General features: G+C 40.8%; 1 protein-coding gene across 1 annotated transcript in view; it reads right to left on the bottom strand.

Annotated features, from left to right (window-relative positions):
* The window catches only part of chrna8 (cholinergic receptor, nicotinic, alpha 8), a 103,808-nt gene that overhangs the window by 41,121 nt on the left and 44,439 nt on the right, over positions 1 to 18,248 (bottom strand). The window contains exon 3 of the mRNA XM_022681759.2: positions 12,016 to 12,060. Coding sequence (XP_022537480.2) covers positions 12,016 to 12,060 — 45 coding nt within the window. The remainder of the gene's footprint in view (positions 1 to 12,015; positions 12,061 to 18,248) is intronic.

The following is an 18,248-nucleotide window of genomic DNA, read 5'->3' as shown; positions in this document are numbered from 1 at the left end:
ACCAAAGGGACTAAGAAAAAAAGAGATGCAAACACACACACACACAAACACACACACAAAACACAGAGCCATTTACCAATTACAGAAGGTCTTGTTTATCACACATCACAGTTTCATGCACTTTAATTCTCTTTCCAAGCTACACTCACTCGCCAAAAACTCAATCTAACTCCCTCATCCAGGTCAGAGCCCCTGTATGGTGTGTGTTCTCTGTTTTTTTTTTTAATGCAGCTGAGGGTCTCTCTTCATCTCTTTACTCTGAGGCTTTGGGTCACAGGCCTTTGCAACTGGAGCTCCGGCTTCCATCCACCCTGATTACATTCAGATCTTAACATTTAAATCTGGAAAAGTGCATTTTTTTTTATTTTTGATTTGAGATTTCAAACAATAAGCACTTTTCTAGATCTTCCAGGATGTTCCCACAAAAGCAAGGTGGTTGATATGGTATTAAAAGTGGTTGTTTGGGTGTTTCACAGTGGTTTTACACCAACATTATTTAGTCCAAATAAAAATCCAAATAATCAAGAGGAAGATGGTGATGATCACAAGCCATCAATAAAGTTATCCAAAAGCAGTGTGTAAGACTGGTGGAGGAGGAGAACATGATGCCAGGATGCATGAAAAAAAAACTGTGATTAAAAACCAACCAGGGTTATTCCACCAAATATTGATTTCTGAACTCTTAAAACTTTATGAATTGAAACTGGTTTTCTTTGCATTATTTGAGGTCTGAAAGCTCTGCATCTTTCTTTGTTATTTCAGCCATTTCTAATTTTATGCAAATAAATGCTCTAAATGACTTACATACTTTTATTTGTAATTTAGCAGAAATGTTGTCTGTAGTTTATAAAATAAAACAACAATGTTCATTTACCCAAAAATATACCAATAAATAGCAAAATCAGAGAAACGGATTTATTAATGTATATTAGGTCATATCATACATAGACCAGAATTTGGAGTCCTATAAAACATGAAAATAAAAGGGTTAACATTTTACATCACTAAATTCATAAACACCTCATTCTCATGTATTAAAGTATTCATGTATACATATGTATACACTTTAGAGAACTGGGAATCAAACCTAGAATTTATTTTCATTCATTCGGTTTTTATTAAACCAGATTTGGAGTCCTATAAAAACAGTAAATCAAACTGTTATCAAATGACACCATTACATTCTTAAAGAACCCTTTACCTACTATTAATGACATAAATATCAAGTGATATTACTGTAGCAGTTTGGAGTAATGAGATGCCAAATCTAGGAAAAGTGTCTTTTCAGTCGTGCATAAACCAGATTTTGGAGTCCTATAAATCCAGCAAATTACACTGTTATTAAATGAGACTATTACATTCTCGAAGAAGCCCTTACATACTATTAATAACATAAGTATCAAGTGATACTACTGTAGTGTTTTGGTGTAATGTGATGTCAAACTTAGGGAAAAGGTCTATTTGATTTGGCATAAACCAGATTTTGGAGTCATATAAAACCAGCAAATCAAACTTTTAGCAAATGACACCATTACATTCCTGAAGAACCCCTTACATACTATTAATAACATAATTATTAAGTAATACTACTGTAGCATTTTTGAGTAATGGGTTGCCAAACCTACGAAAAGTGTCTATTCAGTTATGCATAAATCGGATTTTGGAGTCCTATAAAACCAGCAAATCACAAAAAACACATTAAATCCATTAAAAACACATTTCATACTATTATTCATAAAAGTTTTAAGGGATATTACTGTAGCATTTTGGTGTAATAGGATGTCAAACTAAGGGAAAATGTCTATTTGATTTGGCATAACCCAGATTTTGGAGTCCTAGAAAACAAGCAAAATAACCTTTTAGCAAACGGCACCATTGTATTCTTGAAGAACCCTTTCCCTACTATTAGTATCATGAGTATCAGTGAGTACAGTGATTTCACTGTAGCTTTTTGGACTAATGTGATGTCAAACCTATGAAAAGTGTCTATTTGATTTGGCATAAACCCTATAAAACCCTAAAAAAAGTCCTATAAAACCAGCAAATCAAAGTTTTAGCACATGTCCCCATTACATTATTGAAGTAACCATATGATACTATTAATAACATGAGTATCAAGTGATACTACTGTAGCATTTTGGAGTAATGGGAATTCAAACTTGGGAAAAGTGTCTATTCGTTTTTGCAAAAACGAAACAAAACAGATTTTGGAGTCCTAGAAAAACATCAAATCAAACTTTTAGCAAATGACACCAATAAATTCTTGAAGAACCCTTTCCATACTATTAATAGCATAAGTATCAAGTGATACTACTGTAGCATTTTTAAATTATGGGAAGTCAAAAAAGAAAGAATGGCTAGCGCTATCTAAACAGTGCTAAATTTCTGTTTAAAGTCATTAAAAGAGCAAAGCTACAAGAGCCAATGCCCAAGAAACTCCAAGAAAATGTGTTTCATGCCACTGTATTTGCATACATATATATTTGCACAGTGCGCATGCATGCGCTTGCACATGCACATATGTGTGTGTGTGTGTGTGCGAGGCATTATTTAACCTAGCAGATGAAAGAGAAGGAAAACTGTTCTTTTCTTCTTCTTTTTCTCATCTAAACAAATCACATTAGAGTATCCATGGGGAATAGAGTGTTCTTTCTTTCTTCCTCTCTCTCTCTCTTTCTCTCTCTCTTTTTCTGTATCCCTCTCTCCCCTCATCCTCCAGTGGCTCTGTTCCCGCGGGGCTCAGCAGCCATCACGGACCAGTTGGCACTGCCAATGAGATGGGCATTGGACACGGTACGTGTTGCATACGTGGCTCAGACACACACACACACACACACACACTCTCTGCAATTTCATTATCAGCGTTCGGCCAGGCACGCACTACATGATGATTATACGCCGTCTTTACTGTGTCCGACAACTTTCCCAAACAGCAGCAAATCAAAATCCTAATATCTTACAGACTGAAGACGCATTCTGTCAGAACGAGGACTCTGAAACTGGACTGGCTGGGTCTGCACATTTTTTTTGTCAGTTTTATAAATACTATAAACCATTTCAATCAATCAATCATTCAATCAATCAATCAGCCTTTATTTGCACTCAAAATACATTGAGGGTACCCCTCATTATTTTAATGCAGCCGAGCATTAACAAAATTAAAGGGACTAAAAAATAACTGTTATCAAATGACACCAATATATTCACAAAGAATACATTCCTTACTATTAATAACATGAGAATCAAATGATATTACTGTAGCATTTTGGAGTAATGGGAAGTCAAAGATGGGAAAAGTTTCCATTCGGTTTTGCAAAAAACAGATTTTGTAGTCCTATAAATCCAGCAAATCAAACTTTTATCACATGACACCATTACATTCCTGAAGAACCCTTTACATACTATTAATACCATAAGTATCAAGTGATCCTACTGTAGCGTTTTGGAGTAACAGGATGCCAAACCTACAAAAAGTGTCTTTTTAGTTGTGCATAAACCAGATTTTGGAGTCCTATAAATCCAGCAAATCAAACTTTTATCACATGACACTATTACATTCCTGAAGAACCCTTTACATACTATTAATACCATAAGTATCAAGTGATACTACTGTAGCGTTTTGGAGTAACAGGATGCCAAACCTACAAAAAGTGTATTTTTAGTTGTGCATAAACCAGATTTTGGAGTCCTATAAATCCAGCAAATCAAACTTTTATCACATGACACTATTACATTCCTGAAGAACCCTTTACATACTATTAATACCATAAGTATCAAGTGATACTACTGTAGCGTTTTGGAGTAACAGGATGCCAAACCTACAAAAAAGTGTCTATTTAGTTGTGTATAAACCAGATTTTGGAGTCCAGAAAACCAGAAAATCAAACTTTTAGCACATGACACCATTACATTCCTGAAGAACCCTTTATATACTTTTAAAACCAAGAGTATTAAGCGATACTACTGTAGTATTTCGGAGTAATGGGACGCCAAACCTACAAAAAGTGTCCATTCAGTTATGCATGAACCAGATTTTATAGTCCTATAAATCCAGCAAATCAAACTTTTAGCACACGACACCATTACATTCCTGAAGAACCCTTTACCTACTATTAATGACATAAGTATCAAGTGATACTACTGTAGCATTTTGGAGTAATGGGATGCCAAACCTACGAAAAGTGTCCATTCTGTTATGCATGAAGCAGATTTTGGAGATTTTAGCAAACGGCACCACTGCATTCTTGAAGAACCCCTAACATACTATTAATACCATGGGTATCAAGTGATACTACTCTAGCATTTTGGAGTAATGAGATGCCAAATCTAGGAAAAGTGTCTATTCAGTTTTGCATAAACCAGATTTTGGAGTCCTATAAAACCAGCAAATCAAACTTTAATCAAATGACACCATTACATTCCTGAAGAACCCTTTACATACTATTAATGACATAAGTATCAAGTGATACTACTGTAGCATTATAGAGTAATGGGAATTCAAACTTGAGCAAAGTGTCCATTCGATTTTGCAAATAAACTGATTTGGAGTCCTGTAAATCTAGAAACTCAAACTTTTAGCTTTATCACAGTTGGTGCCACCAAGAGTAGTAAGATTAGCAACTTTTTTCCTCCATAGATTCTTTCCTTTGATAAATAAATTATCATATCAATTATCATAAAACGTAAGTAAGATAAAAAAAAAGCAAAAACTTTCCAACAGCATTGCACTCCGACACTTCTTTCTTCTTTCAACAATTTTCCCAACTGTTTCTTTAACAATGACTGTAAATAGATAGATAGATGACTCAAATGTCAAATGTTTTTTCTGACCAAACCATCGACAAAACTGATCAACAGGATCAAAAAACACTTTGGGAAATGTTCCCTGCTGGGCTTAAATTCGTGGGCAGCTGATCAATGCGCTTAGCCGGCACATTTAGACTGATGAAGGCTCAACAGACAGATTACTGAGGGGGACACTGATGAGGACAGACTGTAGTCTGTGGAGTCTGTGGAGAGATGAACTGACAGCAGAGGACATCCCTGATATTAACTAAAAAAAAGAGAATAGAATCATGGTTTTTGTTTGAGCACCCTTCACTGCTCCTAAAGAGTCTACCCTCTGGTGAAGTCAATAAATCAGCGCTGCTATTGAGTGTTCTACAATACGCTTTGTTCAACTATGTCACCACTGTCTACCAAAACGAGGCTTAGAAAAAAGAAAGAAATCTTATGAAGGTCAAACCTTCCATAGTTTTACCCAAAGATCCCGTACTCACAAATTCAGCAGAGATCACCATTTCACTTAAGATGCATGTTACTGTGCTAGCTAAGTAGGTAGCTAAGGCTAATTAATATGACCCAGCCAGGGGGGGGGGGGGAGGTTGGGGTAACTTTAGTCAAGCCGTAGCTCTTTAGAGTAGAGCACTTAGCTAGCTAGGGTAGCTAGTTAATGTCTTACCATGGGGAGCCTGGTCTTACTATTTACAATTGACCATTCCAACTTTGAACTTAACGTCTTCAGCTTTTAAGGTGGAACAGAAGATTTATAGAAGGTTACATGTGTAGTTTCTCATGATGCACTCAACATCTACTACAGGATTAATGTGACGTGTGCCGTTTTAAGTTGGAATTGAAAATGTGAAACTGAAACTAAGGGCTTTATACTCCGGCGATATTAGCTGCCCATAAGCAGTGAATCGATACACAGACGTGTAAACCTGAAGTTAAAATTCTGCTTTTGGAAAACACAGCGACTCGGTTCCGATACATCAGCTCACAGACGCAGCTTTGTGCTGATCTACATCACCTTTTGGAGTAATGAGGGGAAAGAGCTCCATCTACTGTACCCACCCAGAGAGAGAGCAAGGCCAATTGTGCTCTCTCAGGGCTCCGGCAGCTGACAGCAAGCTGCATGACTGGGATTCAAACCAGCGATTGTCTTTGTATAATTCGCACACCGATAACAATACCTATTGTATCACGTTTGTCGAGCTATCAGGCTTTTCTTCTAAATTTTAGCCATCTTTCACCAAACTTGGTGAAGTTTGACCAAACTCTGTAGGGGTTTCCATTAATTGCATGATGCATTTGTGCAATGCATGTTGGGAATTGTAGTGAAAGAACACAGAAAAGATATAAAATCGTTCATCCCCGCAGGACACAATGCTTCAATGCTGCAGATCAAATTGACTGCTAGTTTTGGGCCAGAATTCTCCAATAGGTTCAGTTCAGTTTCCTCAGGGATGCTGGGAAAGGTAAATCTCAGTCTCTCTCAGCTCTGGATGTGTAGAACCCTGAGGAGGGCTGAGATGATCCGTTTGCTTCCCGACAGTCGGGAGCAGAACACTTCCCCACATCTTCCACTCCAGTAACTCTGCTGCAGACTGTCCGCAGGAACAACACTCCACATCATTTCTACATGAACTGGCGGCTAAACAGCCGTAGGCAGGACGGGAGGTCCAATGTACTGTAGCTGGGATCCTGGCTGGAACACCCAAACCACCATCAACTACACCTAATGTCTGTTTTTTTGTAGTTTTGTACTTTTGTAGTTCTAAAATTACATTCTGTAATCCTGTATCTGTTTCTCTGCATACTTTATACATTATCCTCTGTTCACCCTTCAGTTCTTCGAAGTTCAGGACCCTTCAGGACCACTATCCTTCAGGTCATTCATTCTCAACACTGCAGTGACACCGGTAAACGTGGTATTGGTGTGTTAGATAGATACTACTGTCTAATAAGAGTCTAATAATGATAATCTGATACTGAGTGAACACTGTATCTGATCCACTCAAATATAACATCAAGCATAACCTAACATGACTACATCTGCTACCAGTCTAGGGTTAGGTCGTCGCCGGGTCTTCCAACGAGACAATGACCCGAAAGATTCCAAAATCAAGGTTTTGCAGTGGCCCTCTCACAGGGCATGTTTCCACCAGTGCCAAGTTCACGAACGGTTCTGTGCTTTTCAAAATCACAGGTTCTCGTCCAGAAAAGCTGGTGGCGAAAGAGCTAGCGCTTAGCACGGTTTGCGGATAACGCTAATACTGCACTTGAGAATAACATAAAGAGTAACATAACATAACATCTGCTGCAAGTCAAGGGTTAGGTCTTTGCTGGGTCTTCCAACAAGACAATGACCTGAAAGACACCAAAATCAAGGTTCTGCAGTGGCCCTCTCACTGTTTATTTAAGTGAGTAAAGCACTTTCTTTTATTTACAGTAAGCATAGATTTCCAGATTTCCACTAAGGCTGGGTGCAGCAGCATTAGCATTAGCAGCTAACTGAACCCTCAGTATTCCGGTAAGACAGGGCGATATTAGCTAGCGGTTCATGCCACGTAGCTTGTTTTAACACGGTTAACTACAAACTATTGGACTTCAGTCAAACATGCTCGCCTCTGAATGGCAAAAGAATTAGCACTTAGAGCGGTTAGCGGATAATGCTAATACTTCTCTAGTAGTGTACTCCAGCGTAACATTTAGAATAACATCACTACATCTGCTGCCAGTCTAGGGTTAGGTTGTTGCTGGGCCTTCCAATAAGACAGTGACCCAAAAACACCAAAATCAAGGTTCTGGAGTGGCCCTCTCAGTTCCTGAAAGGTTCTACGCTTTTTCACCACAAAGGACACAGGTTTCACAGGTTCTCGGCCAGAAACGTCAGGGACAATCTTACCCCACAACCTTTCTTGGCTTGGAAACAGCAAACCTGTCTTCCCCCGACTTCTGTTTCCAGTTTGAGGAACACACCCACATTCATGTACGTGAAGTAACTCCTTAAAGCAATGGAGGTCATACGGGTCGGTTCTTAAAAGGTTCACAGGTTTGCAGGAACCAGCACCAGTGTTTTTGTTGGTGGAAAAGAGGTATCAGAGCCCTGATCTCAATCCCGTTGAGAATCTGCAGAGAATCTTCCATTTCTAATCCAGTGCTCTGTGGTGGTCTCTCCTGTGGGGTCCTGACCATTGAAGAACAGGGTGAAAGTAGGATTCTAAAGTATACTTTCTGAAGAGTGGCTTTAGAGGAGTGTGTGTTTAACACTGTGGATTTTCTTGAGTTTACTTTAGGAGAACTGTGTTCAATCCACAAGATTTGGCGGTAGGGACGATTTTACAATGTTTCCGAGTGCTTACACAGATTTTGGTATTTATTACTTGGGGATGTTCCATTTGAACTACAAGGTCGCGATGATGAAATATGAAAGGGTGAGTTGGCAGGATTTTAATAATCCCACAAATAGGATTTCCAAAATCTAAGGTTAGGAACTAATTCATGTACTTGAGCATTCTTGATAAGATTCTACAGAACTTGCCCTAGCCTACCCAGACTGGTTTGATTCCATGTCTTTACATTGAGCAGCATTGGAAAACTATGCCATCGTTAGTGTACCACAGGATTCCGTCAAAGTTCCCAACTGGAATTTTCTGGAAACACTAATGCTGTCTTGTAAAACAAATCTTAAATGCTAATAAATCTACTGGAACCCTACTAGAAACTGTAGAAACACTTCATTGTTCTACTGGAAAAAAAGCCTCCGCCAAAGTCTCCCTGTGGTTCAATGACAAACAAACATTAGGCCCATATCATGCTCCAAACCAATAGTGAATATAGGGACGGACGGGACCCTACGGTGATATTTTCTTTTCCTTTTTATTCGCACTATAAGGTGCACTGGATTATTAGGTGCACTATCAAAAAACGTCTATTTTCTAGTCAATTTTTTTACATATGGCTCACCGGAATATAGGGCGCATTATGCAACACTAGTAAGAAACAGGGGTGTCACCATGTATCCCTTCTAATTTAGCAGGTCTTGTTGCTTGATGGTGATAGTTGGGGGGCCAAGTTAAAGCTAAGCTAAGTAAACAAAATTGTGATTCTTTAGAAACCAAAAACAACAAAAGTCAAACTAGCGCTGGATGTTAATCTACACAGATTTCTCTCCTGAAAACTGTTTATTTGGGTTTGTAAAGCGCTTCTGTTTATTTACAGTAGTTTAGATTTCCAGATTTTCACTAAGGCTAGGTCCAGCAGCATTAGCATTAGCTTTAGCGGCTTACCACTAGCGCTTATAAATGCTGCCCGACAGCGCTAGTGTTCCTGTAAGCCAGGGCGCTATCAGCTACCAGGTCATCCCACATAGCTTGTAGTTTTAACATGGTAAACGCGCAGACAGCAGCACGGTTAACGGCTAACGCTAATACTGCTCCAGCCTTGGTGATGGAGAACTTGTGCTAGCCGGGGTTAGCAGCAGGCTACACTCCAATATATTCGACTCTAAATGTCGGTTAACGGCTAATGCTAATACTGCTCCAGCCTTGGTGCTCCAGTAGGCTACAATTAGGCCAGTCACAATATTTTTTTAATGAACGATATATCATCCCAGAAATTATTGTGATAAACAATATTATTTTCATTTTAAAACCATTTTTACCAATTACAAAATTATAGTAGTATAGCATAACAAAGCAATTATACTCTTTTAAATACAGCATTTTAAATAATCAAAGTTGTAGTGGAAAATACATATTTTTTTTCTTCGCCTATTGCCGTCCACACTGTGTGTATGGAGTCACATTTATTGAAGCATTGGTCATTTTGTATGACTGGCTAAAATACTGTTTTCAGTTATATATTTGAACAAACATTCAAATCACGTTTATCAAATATTTATTGAGGTCATGAACATTTATTGTGCGATAAGCCGATAATGTAATTATTGTGACAGGCCTAGAAATACTCAATATACTCCAATAATACTCATATTTAAGCGGTAAAAAAGCTAGCGCTTAGCGCGTTTAGCTTAAATCCTGCTGGAAAATGAAATCTGCGTATCCTTAATCTTCAACAACAAAGGAAATAAACGCTTAAATTAGACCTTTCTGAGTGTAATACATCTATATAATACAGGAGATTCACATTTTGAAATGAATTACTGAAATAAAGTAACTTTTTAATGAAAACTGCATAAAAGTCATGTGGTCCTGAAGGAAGCATATGTTGCTCTGAGGTTTCTATGTATCTATGTCTACGTAATAAATGTTGCGCTTTTTATAAAAAATTTGCCCACTTCTTCAAAAATGTAACTACGTATTAAATTCCCGTAATCACAATTGCGCCTGTGGCGCCAACTAATGTTTTGGTGGTGCAATTGCAGATCAATGCATACACGACGAAGCAAAAGTATAAACGCTCACACTGGTGTAGGCCACTTGCATCGTAGACTCTACGTAGACTCTATGCAGAAGTATGAATCATTTTCCTGAGGAGGTGCCGATTTAACGTAGAAGCATGAACTGGCCTTTACAGCCTCCCTTGGAATTGCATCTCATTTCACATAAGTGAATAACCATATTGTTACCGCCCCCCGGGTCCGACCTGTTGACATTCCGTCTGTCTGGAAGCCGTCCCAGCGTCGTCGCTCATTAGCATATCCCTATGGCATTCGTATCGTTATTATTATTATTATAGCACCCTGCGCTACATCACAATGCATCCATCTCATTTACATTTCCACCCACGCTCAGGTTGCTGGTGTTGTTGTTGCTGTTCTCCTGGGCAATGTCTCGGCAATGAACATCTTTCAGGCGCCGCGGAGACGAACACACACACACACACACACACACAAACACTCGTGCAGATTTATTACAGTGCTCTGGAGACAGGACAGTAAATGCTAATACATATTTAAACCAAGCCAAAGCTAGAAGAGATTAAGCTTGCTTATAATGGAAGAGCTTGTAATGGTCAAACTTTTACTGTAAAGTTGTTTATCTTGGAGATATAGTGTTGAGTATTTTTTTTAAAGTTTAGGGTTACTAAAATACTAAAATAAGTTTGCTTAATTCAGCTAAGTAAACAAAACTGTAATTCTTGGAAAAAACAAGAACATTTTCTTTCAAAGTCAAAAACGAGTGATGGATGTTAATCTACAGAGTTTACTTAGGAGAGTAAAGTGCTGCCATTTATTCACAGTAAGCTTAGATTTCCTGATTTCCTCTAAGGCTGGGTGTAGCAGCATTAGCATTAGCATTATCGGCTAAGCGTTAGCACTAGCTGCATGTATTGCTGGTAAATGCCTACACTGAGGAGTCCAGAGTGTTCCGGTAGGCCAGGGCAATATTGGCTAGCGGTTATCCCACATAGCTTGTTTTTAACACGGTAAACACAGTATAATTTGGGTGGTGGGTCAAAGGCTAGAATGGACCAGACACTGCGGCAGTGCTGCTGGAGTTTTTAAGCACGCTGTGTCCACTACCTGTTCACTGTATTACACACTCAGCTTCCTGGTGTTGCTGCTCCACCTTGTAGATAAAGTAAAGTCGGAGACAGAAGCTCTGAATCTGTTGTTGCAGTTTGTGTTGGTCATCCTCTAGTCTTTCATCGGTGCCCCCAGGAGATATTTTGGTTGGTGGACAATTCTAGATTTGTCCAAGTTCTAAAGACAAGAAGACAAACCCCTGTTGGGCAGTGGTGGCTCAGGGGTAAGAGCACTGGGATGTAGACAACAAGGTTCTGGGTGGATTTGATACCAACAATAGTTAAGCTGCCGCCATTGAGTCCTTGGGCAAAACCTTCAATAGTGGGGCTCAATAGTGGCAACTCAATCTTTGAGGGAATGGAACCCATAACCCTGTCACCAATAATGAAATTCTATAACCACAGAGCCACCACTGCCTCTACAAATTGGACGCTCCCCACAGGGGACTATTATCTGAATATTTCTGGTTGGTGAACAATCCTCAGTCCAGCAGTGATACTGAGGTGTTTAAAAACTCCAGCAGCACTGCTGCAGTGTCTGATCTACTGACTCGTCTCAACACAACACTAAAACCTTAATGTTAACCATCGTCACAGCAGCGCTAACAGAGAATGACCCAATGACCCACCACCCGAATAATAACAACTGCTGCTCTAAGGTGGTCTCTCCTGTGGGTTCCTGACAATTGAAGATCATTGTAAAAGGAAGAACATAAAGTAGACATGCATGCACTCAGAACTTACCAGTTGTAGCCAGGCATTGGTTATCAGCACTTGATTCTTTTCATCCTAAAAGAGACAGAAAACAAAAGCACAGGTTTCATTTCCAGTTCTTTCAACTGCAGAACTTGACCTTAAAAGTAGGCCTAGCCTCCTCGTGTTTATTATCCCGATATACAGTATACACTGTGAAGTGTTGGGAGCATTTGAGATAAGTGTGTGAGAGAGTGGTTATGACAGTCCGGGTGAATTAGAGCAATCTGACCTGAGAACGCTTCAGCGGTGCGGTAATAGCCACTACAATGAAGAGCCCTTTTCTATGTAATATGTCTTTATGACTTCACCAAAGCCCTGTTACACAATCCTTCGCTTCACCGTCTACTGATCGCTTTCAGCCCGTCTGTGTTAGTGTGTGCTCATGCTTATCTGCGAAACGCTATCTGCTCTCACTCAGGGCAGAGCTGTTTTGATTACAGGCAACACGATGGAAGCGAGTGATAAAGAAAACAGACGCGGTCAAACAAGCCAAAAAGAAACGAAAGGACAAACTCCAGAGTCGTCTCCATTTATACACAAAGCCGCCGCAGAGGCGATGAAAGGCGCGTGATGTGTAGCCTACAGGAGAGCAGAAGCAAAACAAAGCAAAACAAAGCAAAGCGATGCCGGCGTTTCCCGGCCTCTGCCGCGCACCACTTAAGCTTACAGTCAGGGATTTACAACAGGGTCAACTCATGGTCGAGAGAGACTTCCAGAGAGGGAGAGAGAGAAAGAAAGAAAAAGGGAGGGTGGTCTGCAGTGCAATTCCATGCATTTTTCAACAAGACAATGCAAAACTTTAACTTTAAAGCCTGGTTTGACCTGCCCTCTTACAGCATGGAGCAAAACATGAAGAAAAAGTCATGCAACAAACTTTTCCTTGGCTGTAGTGGCTGGGATTTCAAACACAAGGTTGTGGGTTCAATATCCAGGTTTGCGAAGCTGACACTGTTGGGTCCTTGAGCAAGGTCTTTAACACATGCTGCTCAAGGGGCATCACAAAATTCTACAGCATATATGAATATAGTGTAATGCAAGCATTCAGACTTATCTCTGGCTGGGATTCGATTCCAGGGTTGTGGGTTCGATATCCAGGTTTGCTAACCTGACATTGTTGAGTGCTTGGGCAAGGTCTTCAACTTTGATGCTCAGGGGCGTTAAAAGACTTTGAAGCCTGGTTTGACCTACCCTCTAACAGCATGGAGCAAGTCATGAAGAAAAAATCTTGGAACAAATGTTTATTTGGCCGTAGGGGTAGGGATTCGATCGCAAGGTTGTGGGTTCAATGTCCAGGTTTGCTAAGCTGACACTGTTGAGTTCTTGGGCAAGGACTTCAACCCTTGCTGCTCAAGGGGTGTCATAATAATTCCTACAGCATGTATGTATGTACAGTATGCCAAGTGTTCAGATGTTTCTCTGGCTGGGATTTGATTGCACGGTTGTGGGTTCGACACTCATTTTTGCTAAGCTGCCACTGTTGGGCCCTTGAGCAAGGTCTTTAACCTGTTTTGCTCATGGGGCATTAAAGTCTTTAAAGCGTGGCCCTCTTACAGCATGGAGCAAGTCCTTGGACGTACTGGCTGGGATTTGATCACAGGTTTGTGGGTTCGATACCCAGGTTTGCTAAGCTGCCAATGTTGGGTGCTTGGGAAAGGTCCTTAATCTGTGTTGCTCAAGGGGTGTCATAAAATCCTACAGCTTGTATGTATGTACAGTAAGGCAAGAATCCAGACTTTTATTTGGCTGGTATTCGATTGCAGGGTCATGGGTTCGATACCCAGGTTTGCTAAGCTGACACTGTTGAGCCCTTGAGCAAGGTCGTCAACCCGTTTTGCTCAAGGGGCGTCATAAAATCCTACAGCATGTATGTACAGTAGAGCAAGCATCCAGACTTATCTCAGTCATGGAGCAAAAGTATTGAAACAAACTTCTCCTTGGCAGTAGTTGCTGGGATATCAATTGCAAGGTTCGATACCCAGGTTTGCAAAGCTGCTATTGTTGGAACCTTGGGCAAGATAAATCCTTGTTGATCAAGGAAAAAAGACTGTCATAAAAAGACTGACCCTGTACTCTGACCCCATCTTTCTCAGCTGGTGTATGTGCTAAAACGTGTAGGGGCAGTGGTGACTCAGTGGTTTGGTTAAACAAACCAAAAAAGAAATAAAAGGACAAACTCCAGAGTCGTCTCCATTTATACACAAAGCTGCCGCAGAGGTGATGAAAGGCGAGTGATGTGTAGCCTACAGGAGAGCAGAAGCAGAACAAAACAAAACAAAGCAAAGCGATGCCGGCGTTTCCCGGACTCTGTGCGCACCACTTAGCTTACAGTCAGGGATTTACAACAGGGTCAACTCATGGTCGAGAGAGACTTGCAAAAAGGCAGAGAGAGAGAGAGAGAGAGAAAGGGAGGGAGGTCTGCAGTGCAACCAGATTTTTAAAAATGTGTTAAATGCACTTACAGTACCTACAAAAATGTATACAGCACTGCCTAAACCCATTTGGGCATGGAACTCTCCTGAGATGCACTGGTGGATGTAAGGGGGTTTCACGCCTGCCTTGTTTGGTCTGGACTTTGGGTTGTTTGGGTCCAAAACAAAGTAGCAGGTGCTAAAGGAGACACAAACCACAGTCTTGGCCAAAAGACCAAAGTTTGGTCTGATCAAAGTAGGTGGTCTCGGTCTGGATCTACTGAACCATGGTTCAGTTTGTCTGAAGTGGAAAAGCACTTTTCTAGATGGTTCGGACTTTTAGATCAATTATATAAGAAGTTGAGTCAGTCCTTAGACATACCAGAGAAAAAATAATTGGTGCTGTGCCAAAATTTGACCCTTCCTTGGCATTCAGATGCGTCAAAAAGCAACTCGCCAGACTCTACAAGTCATTCTACAAACCAATTTATATAAAGTACAGAGAGACGCAGCTCATCTAGCTGTTTGACAACAGGATATAGTAAAGTCCTTTAATGCGCTCGTGAAAATGCAGTGTGAAACCAAATCTAACCAGGCTAAATATATACAATGCAGCAAAGATAACCTTGGTGTGGTCTCTGTTTTTACACTTTGCATTTCTCCCTTGTACACCACTGTAGGTTACAGTCAAAGATTTACAAAAGGATCAACTCGTGGTCAAGAGAGTCTTGCAGAAAGGGTATTCAAGAGACAGAGGGTGGTCTGCAGTGCTACCGGACATATAAAATACATGTATTTGTGCCAGAACAGAACTGGCTTCCGGTAACTTCTTGACTTCACCTCTTCAAACTCTGACAATGGCCTAGAAAGCCAAACATCAAACCAGCAGCTCTGTAACTGATGGCGACGGTCAAAACCCGATCCATACCAAGAGCCCTTCAAGCCTTAAATGCAGCCTGGCTTGACCCAACATCCCTCAAGACGAATGTAAGGCGAACATCTAGACTTGTCCCAGTCCTGCAGACAAAGTGGTGGAACAAGCGTCCCCTGGACAGTGGTGACTCAGGGTTTAGAGCACTGATCAGAAGTAAAACAAAGCAAAATGATGCTGACATTTCCCTGCTTCTGCTGCGCACCACTTAGCTTACAGTCAGGGATTTACCACAGGGTCAACTCGTGGGTGAGAGAGACTCAGAGAGAGAGAAAGAGATAGAAGGGAGGGTGGTCTGCAGTGCTTCTGGACTTATACGCAAAGTGTGTTTCTGTGTACCAGAACAGAACAGAAAAGCTTTTGTTAGCTTTTAATACAGCCTGACTTGACCCAACATCCTTCAGTCTACAAATGGCATACATCTAGACTTGTCCTGGTCCTGAAGACAAGGCAACAACATTCTTCTGGGCAGTGGTGGCTCAGGAGTTAGGGTACTGGGTTATAGAAAACAAGGTTATAGATTTGATAGCCAGGTTTGTTTAGCGGCCACTGTTGAACCCATGGGCAAAACCTTCAAAAGGCTTTGCCCAAGGGTCCAACAGTGTCAGCTTAACAGCCCCGGTTGTCAAATTAAAAAACTTGTTATCGACCTTTTGTCTGTAAAAAGAAAAAAAATTGTCCAAGGCCTTAACGGTGTAAGCTTAACAAACTTGAGTATCAAACCTGTAATCCTGTCACCAATAGCCAAATGCTATTACATTTGACCTTGCTTTCTCTGGGAGGGTAGATGGCGCTCTTTCCCCGCATCCCTCCAAAGGATGATGTCCACAGCACAAGGAGTCTGTGAGCTGATTTATCAAAACCAATATTCTGATGAGGAGGCATGTGCTAGTCTTTACCCTCCTGGTGTTGGGGTATGACTAGTGATAGGGGAGTCCTAATGAGTGAGTTGGGTAATTGGCCGTGTGAATTGGGGGTAAATGGGGACAAAATTAGAAATAACAACAAATCCCCACAGTTTAGCAAATGTTACCTTGTGGAGGTCTAATGTTTAAATTGGAAGAAGTGTTTAATTCGCACTTAATATATGACCTGTTGTTCTGAACTAGAACGTCTTTGAATGAACTTCTCCAAACAGTCTGCCGCTTTATATGACTCAAAGAGCCAATCAGAAAAGTTTTGCACAGCAAAACTTTTTTTGTGGTTTTTGTGATTGGTTCAGAGATTTTTTAATAAATAACTAAAAGAATAGTCCTTTCTTGCATTGCATTTGAGGGGGCAAAAACAAAATTTGGAGGGCAACTGCCCCCTCAGACTGCCCCTCAAGACCAGCCCTGCATGTCAATGTAAATATACAGTCTAAATACTGTATGTTTACGTACTTTGTACCATGTAAAATTAATGCAAAAATGTCACGTTTTTAGTAGCACTGCTAACACTTAAGGAACTCTGCATGCAAACAGCTAGAAGCTAAACAGCTTGTTTTAGAGATGTTTTTTTTTTTGTAAGATCTCGCACTTTCCTCCAGGCACTAATGATTCATCTTTCTGAAGGGGAGTCCGTCCTTGCTCTCTTATGCTTTCGCTCTTTCTCTCTTTCTCTCTCTCTCTGTTGAAATCTGATTGCAGTGTGCCTTTTCATTTGGCAGCGCTTCCGCGAGACCCATTTGGCGCTTGGCTGTCGAAAGCGTTCCAGCGAGAGCGAGCGCCAGGCCGGGCGCAACACCTGACGCTGCCCTAGGCTTTCCGTTAGCCAGAGAACACTTTTGGGGGGATCTGAAATGTTAAGCTTCAGTGTTATTTGGGTTAATCTCGTTGTCGCCCAAAACAATCGCTGTTTTCCGTTCTTTCCCAGAAAAAGGGAACAAAAATACAAAAAAAAACAGGGCTTGTACCATTTCGTAAGTTAATGGAGTGACGCTTGTGTAATCGCTTTACCTAGGCCTACATTTCTCCTCGCACACACATACCATAATAAATTCCGTACATCGCAACCCGACAGGAAGCACTCCAGACTGGTGGTCTCGTCTGCTACTGTAATCATATTGCCATTAGTAATTCATTTTTAATTAGTTGCTAATGCTGTAATTAGTAAATCACCTTTCAGTCAGTGTCTCATTGTGTATAGAATATACACACACATAATACACACACATATACACAAGGCTCGCCCACCTGTCAAGGCCATCTAATCTTATTTTGCCCTCTGCTGCGCTAGCTTGCTAATGGTTTAAAGGTTTAAAGCTGCCCTCATTTTATCGTCCCCGAACAATCCTTTTTTTTATCTCGCTCCTTGTCACAGTGTCACAGTCGCTGTATCTACCTCAAATCAGATAAAGATATGGAAAATACAAGTAGAGCAAATATAAAAAAGGAGTTTTTAAATGATAATTTAACTTAGTAAGGGAAGGAAATATATCGAAACCAACTTGGCACTATGTAAAAGCCTAATAACCAACTTTAAAACCTTTATCTTGGTGTGCTTCGGGTCGTTGTCCTGCTGCAATACCCAAGTACGCCTGAGCTTGAGGTCATGAATTGATGAACGAACGTTCTCCTTCAGAACCAACAATTACAATAAGTCGTCAAGGTCCTAAAAATGCAAAGAAGGTTGGTCCAGCGGACTAAAGGTGCTTGACAAGGTTCAACTTTGACCTCGCGGCGAGTGGTACCGCAGCAGAAAACGCATGACTTGACTCCAGCACTCCAGCAAAACTGTAGTCCAATCAAAAAACGATCAGGAGATTGCTGGCTCGAATCCCGTTCATTCAGCTTGCCATCAGCTACCGGAGCCCCGAGAGAGCACAGTTGGCAATGCTCTCTCCGGGTGGGTAGTTGGCGCTCTTTCCCCTCATCACTCTTATGGTGATGTCGATCAGCACG

The sequence above is a fragment of the Astyanax mexicanus genome, chromosome 25 (assembly GCF_023375975.1).
Source record: "Astyanax mexicanus isolate ESR-SI-001 chromosome 25, AstMex3_surface, whole genome shotgun sequence".
Taxonomy (NCBI): Eukaryota; Metazoa; Chordata; class Actinopteri; order Characiformes; family Acestrorhamphidae; genus Astyanax; species Astyanax mexicanus.
Note: the sequence above shows the minus strand (reverse complement) of the source record. Positions and strands in the feature narration are given on the sequence as shown.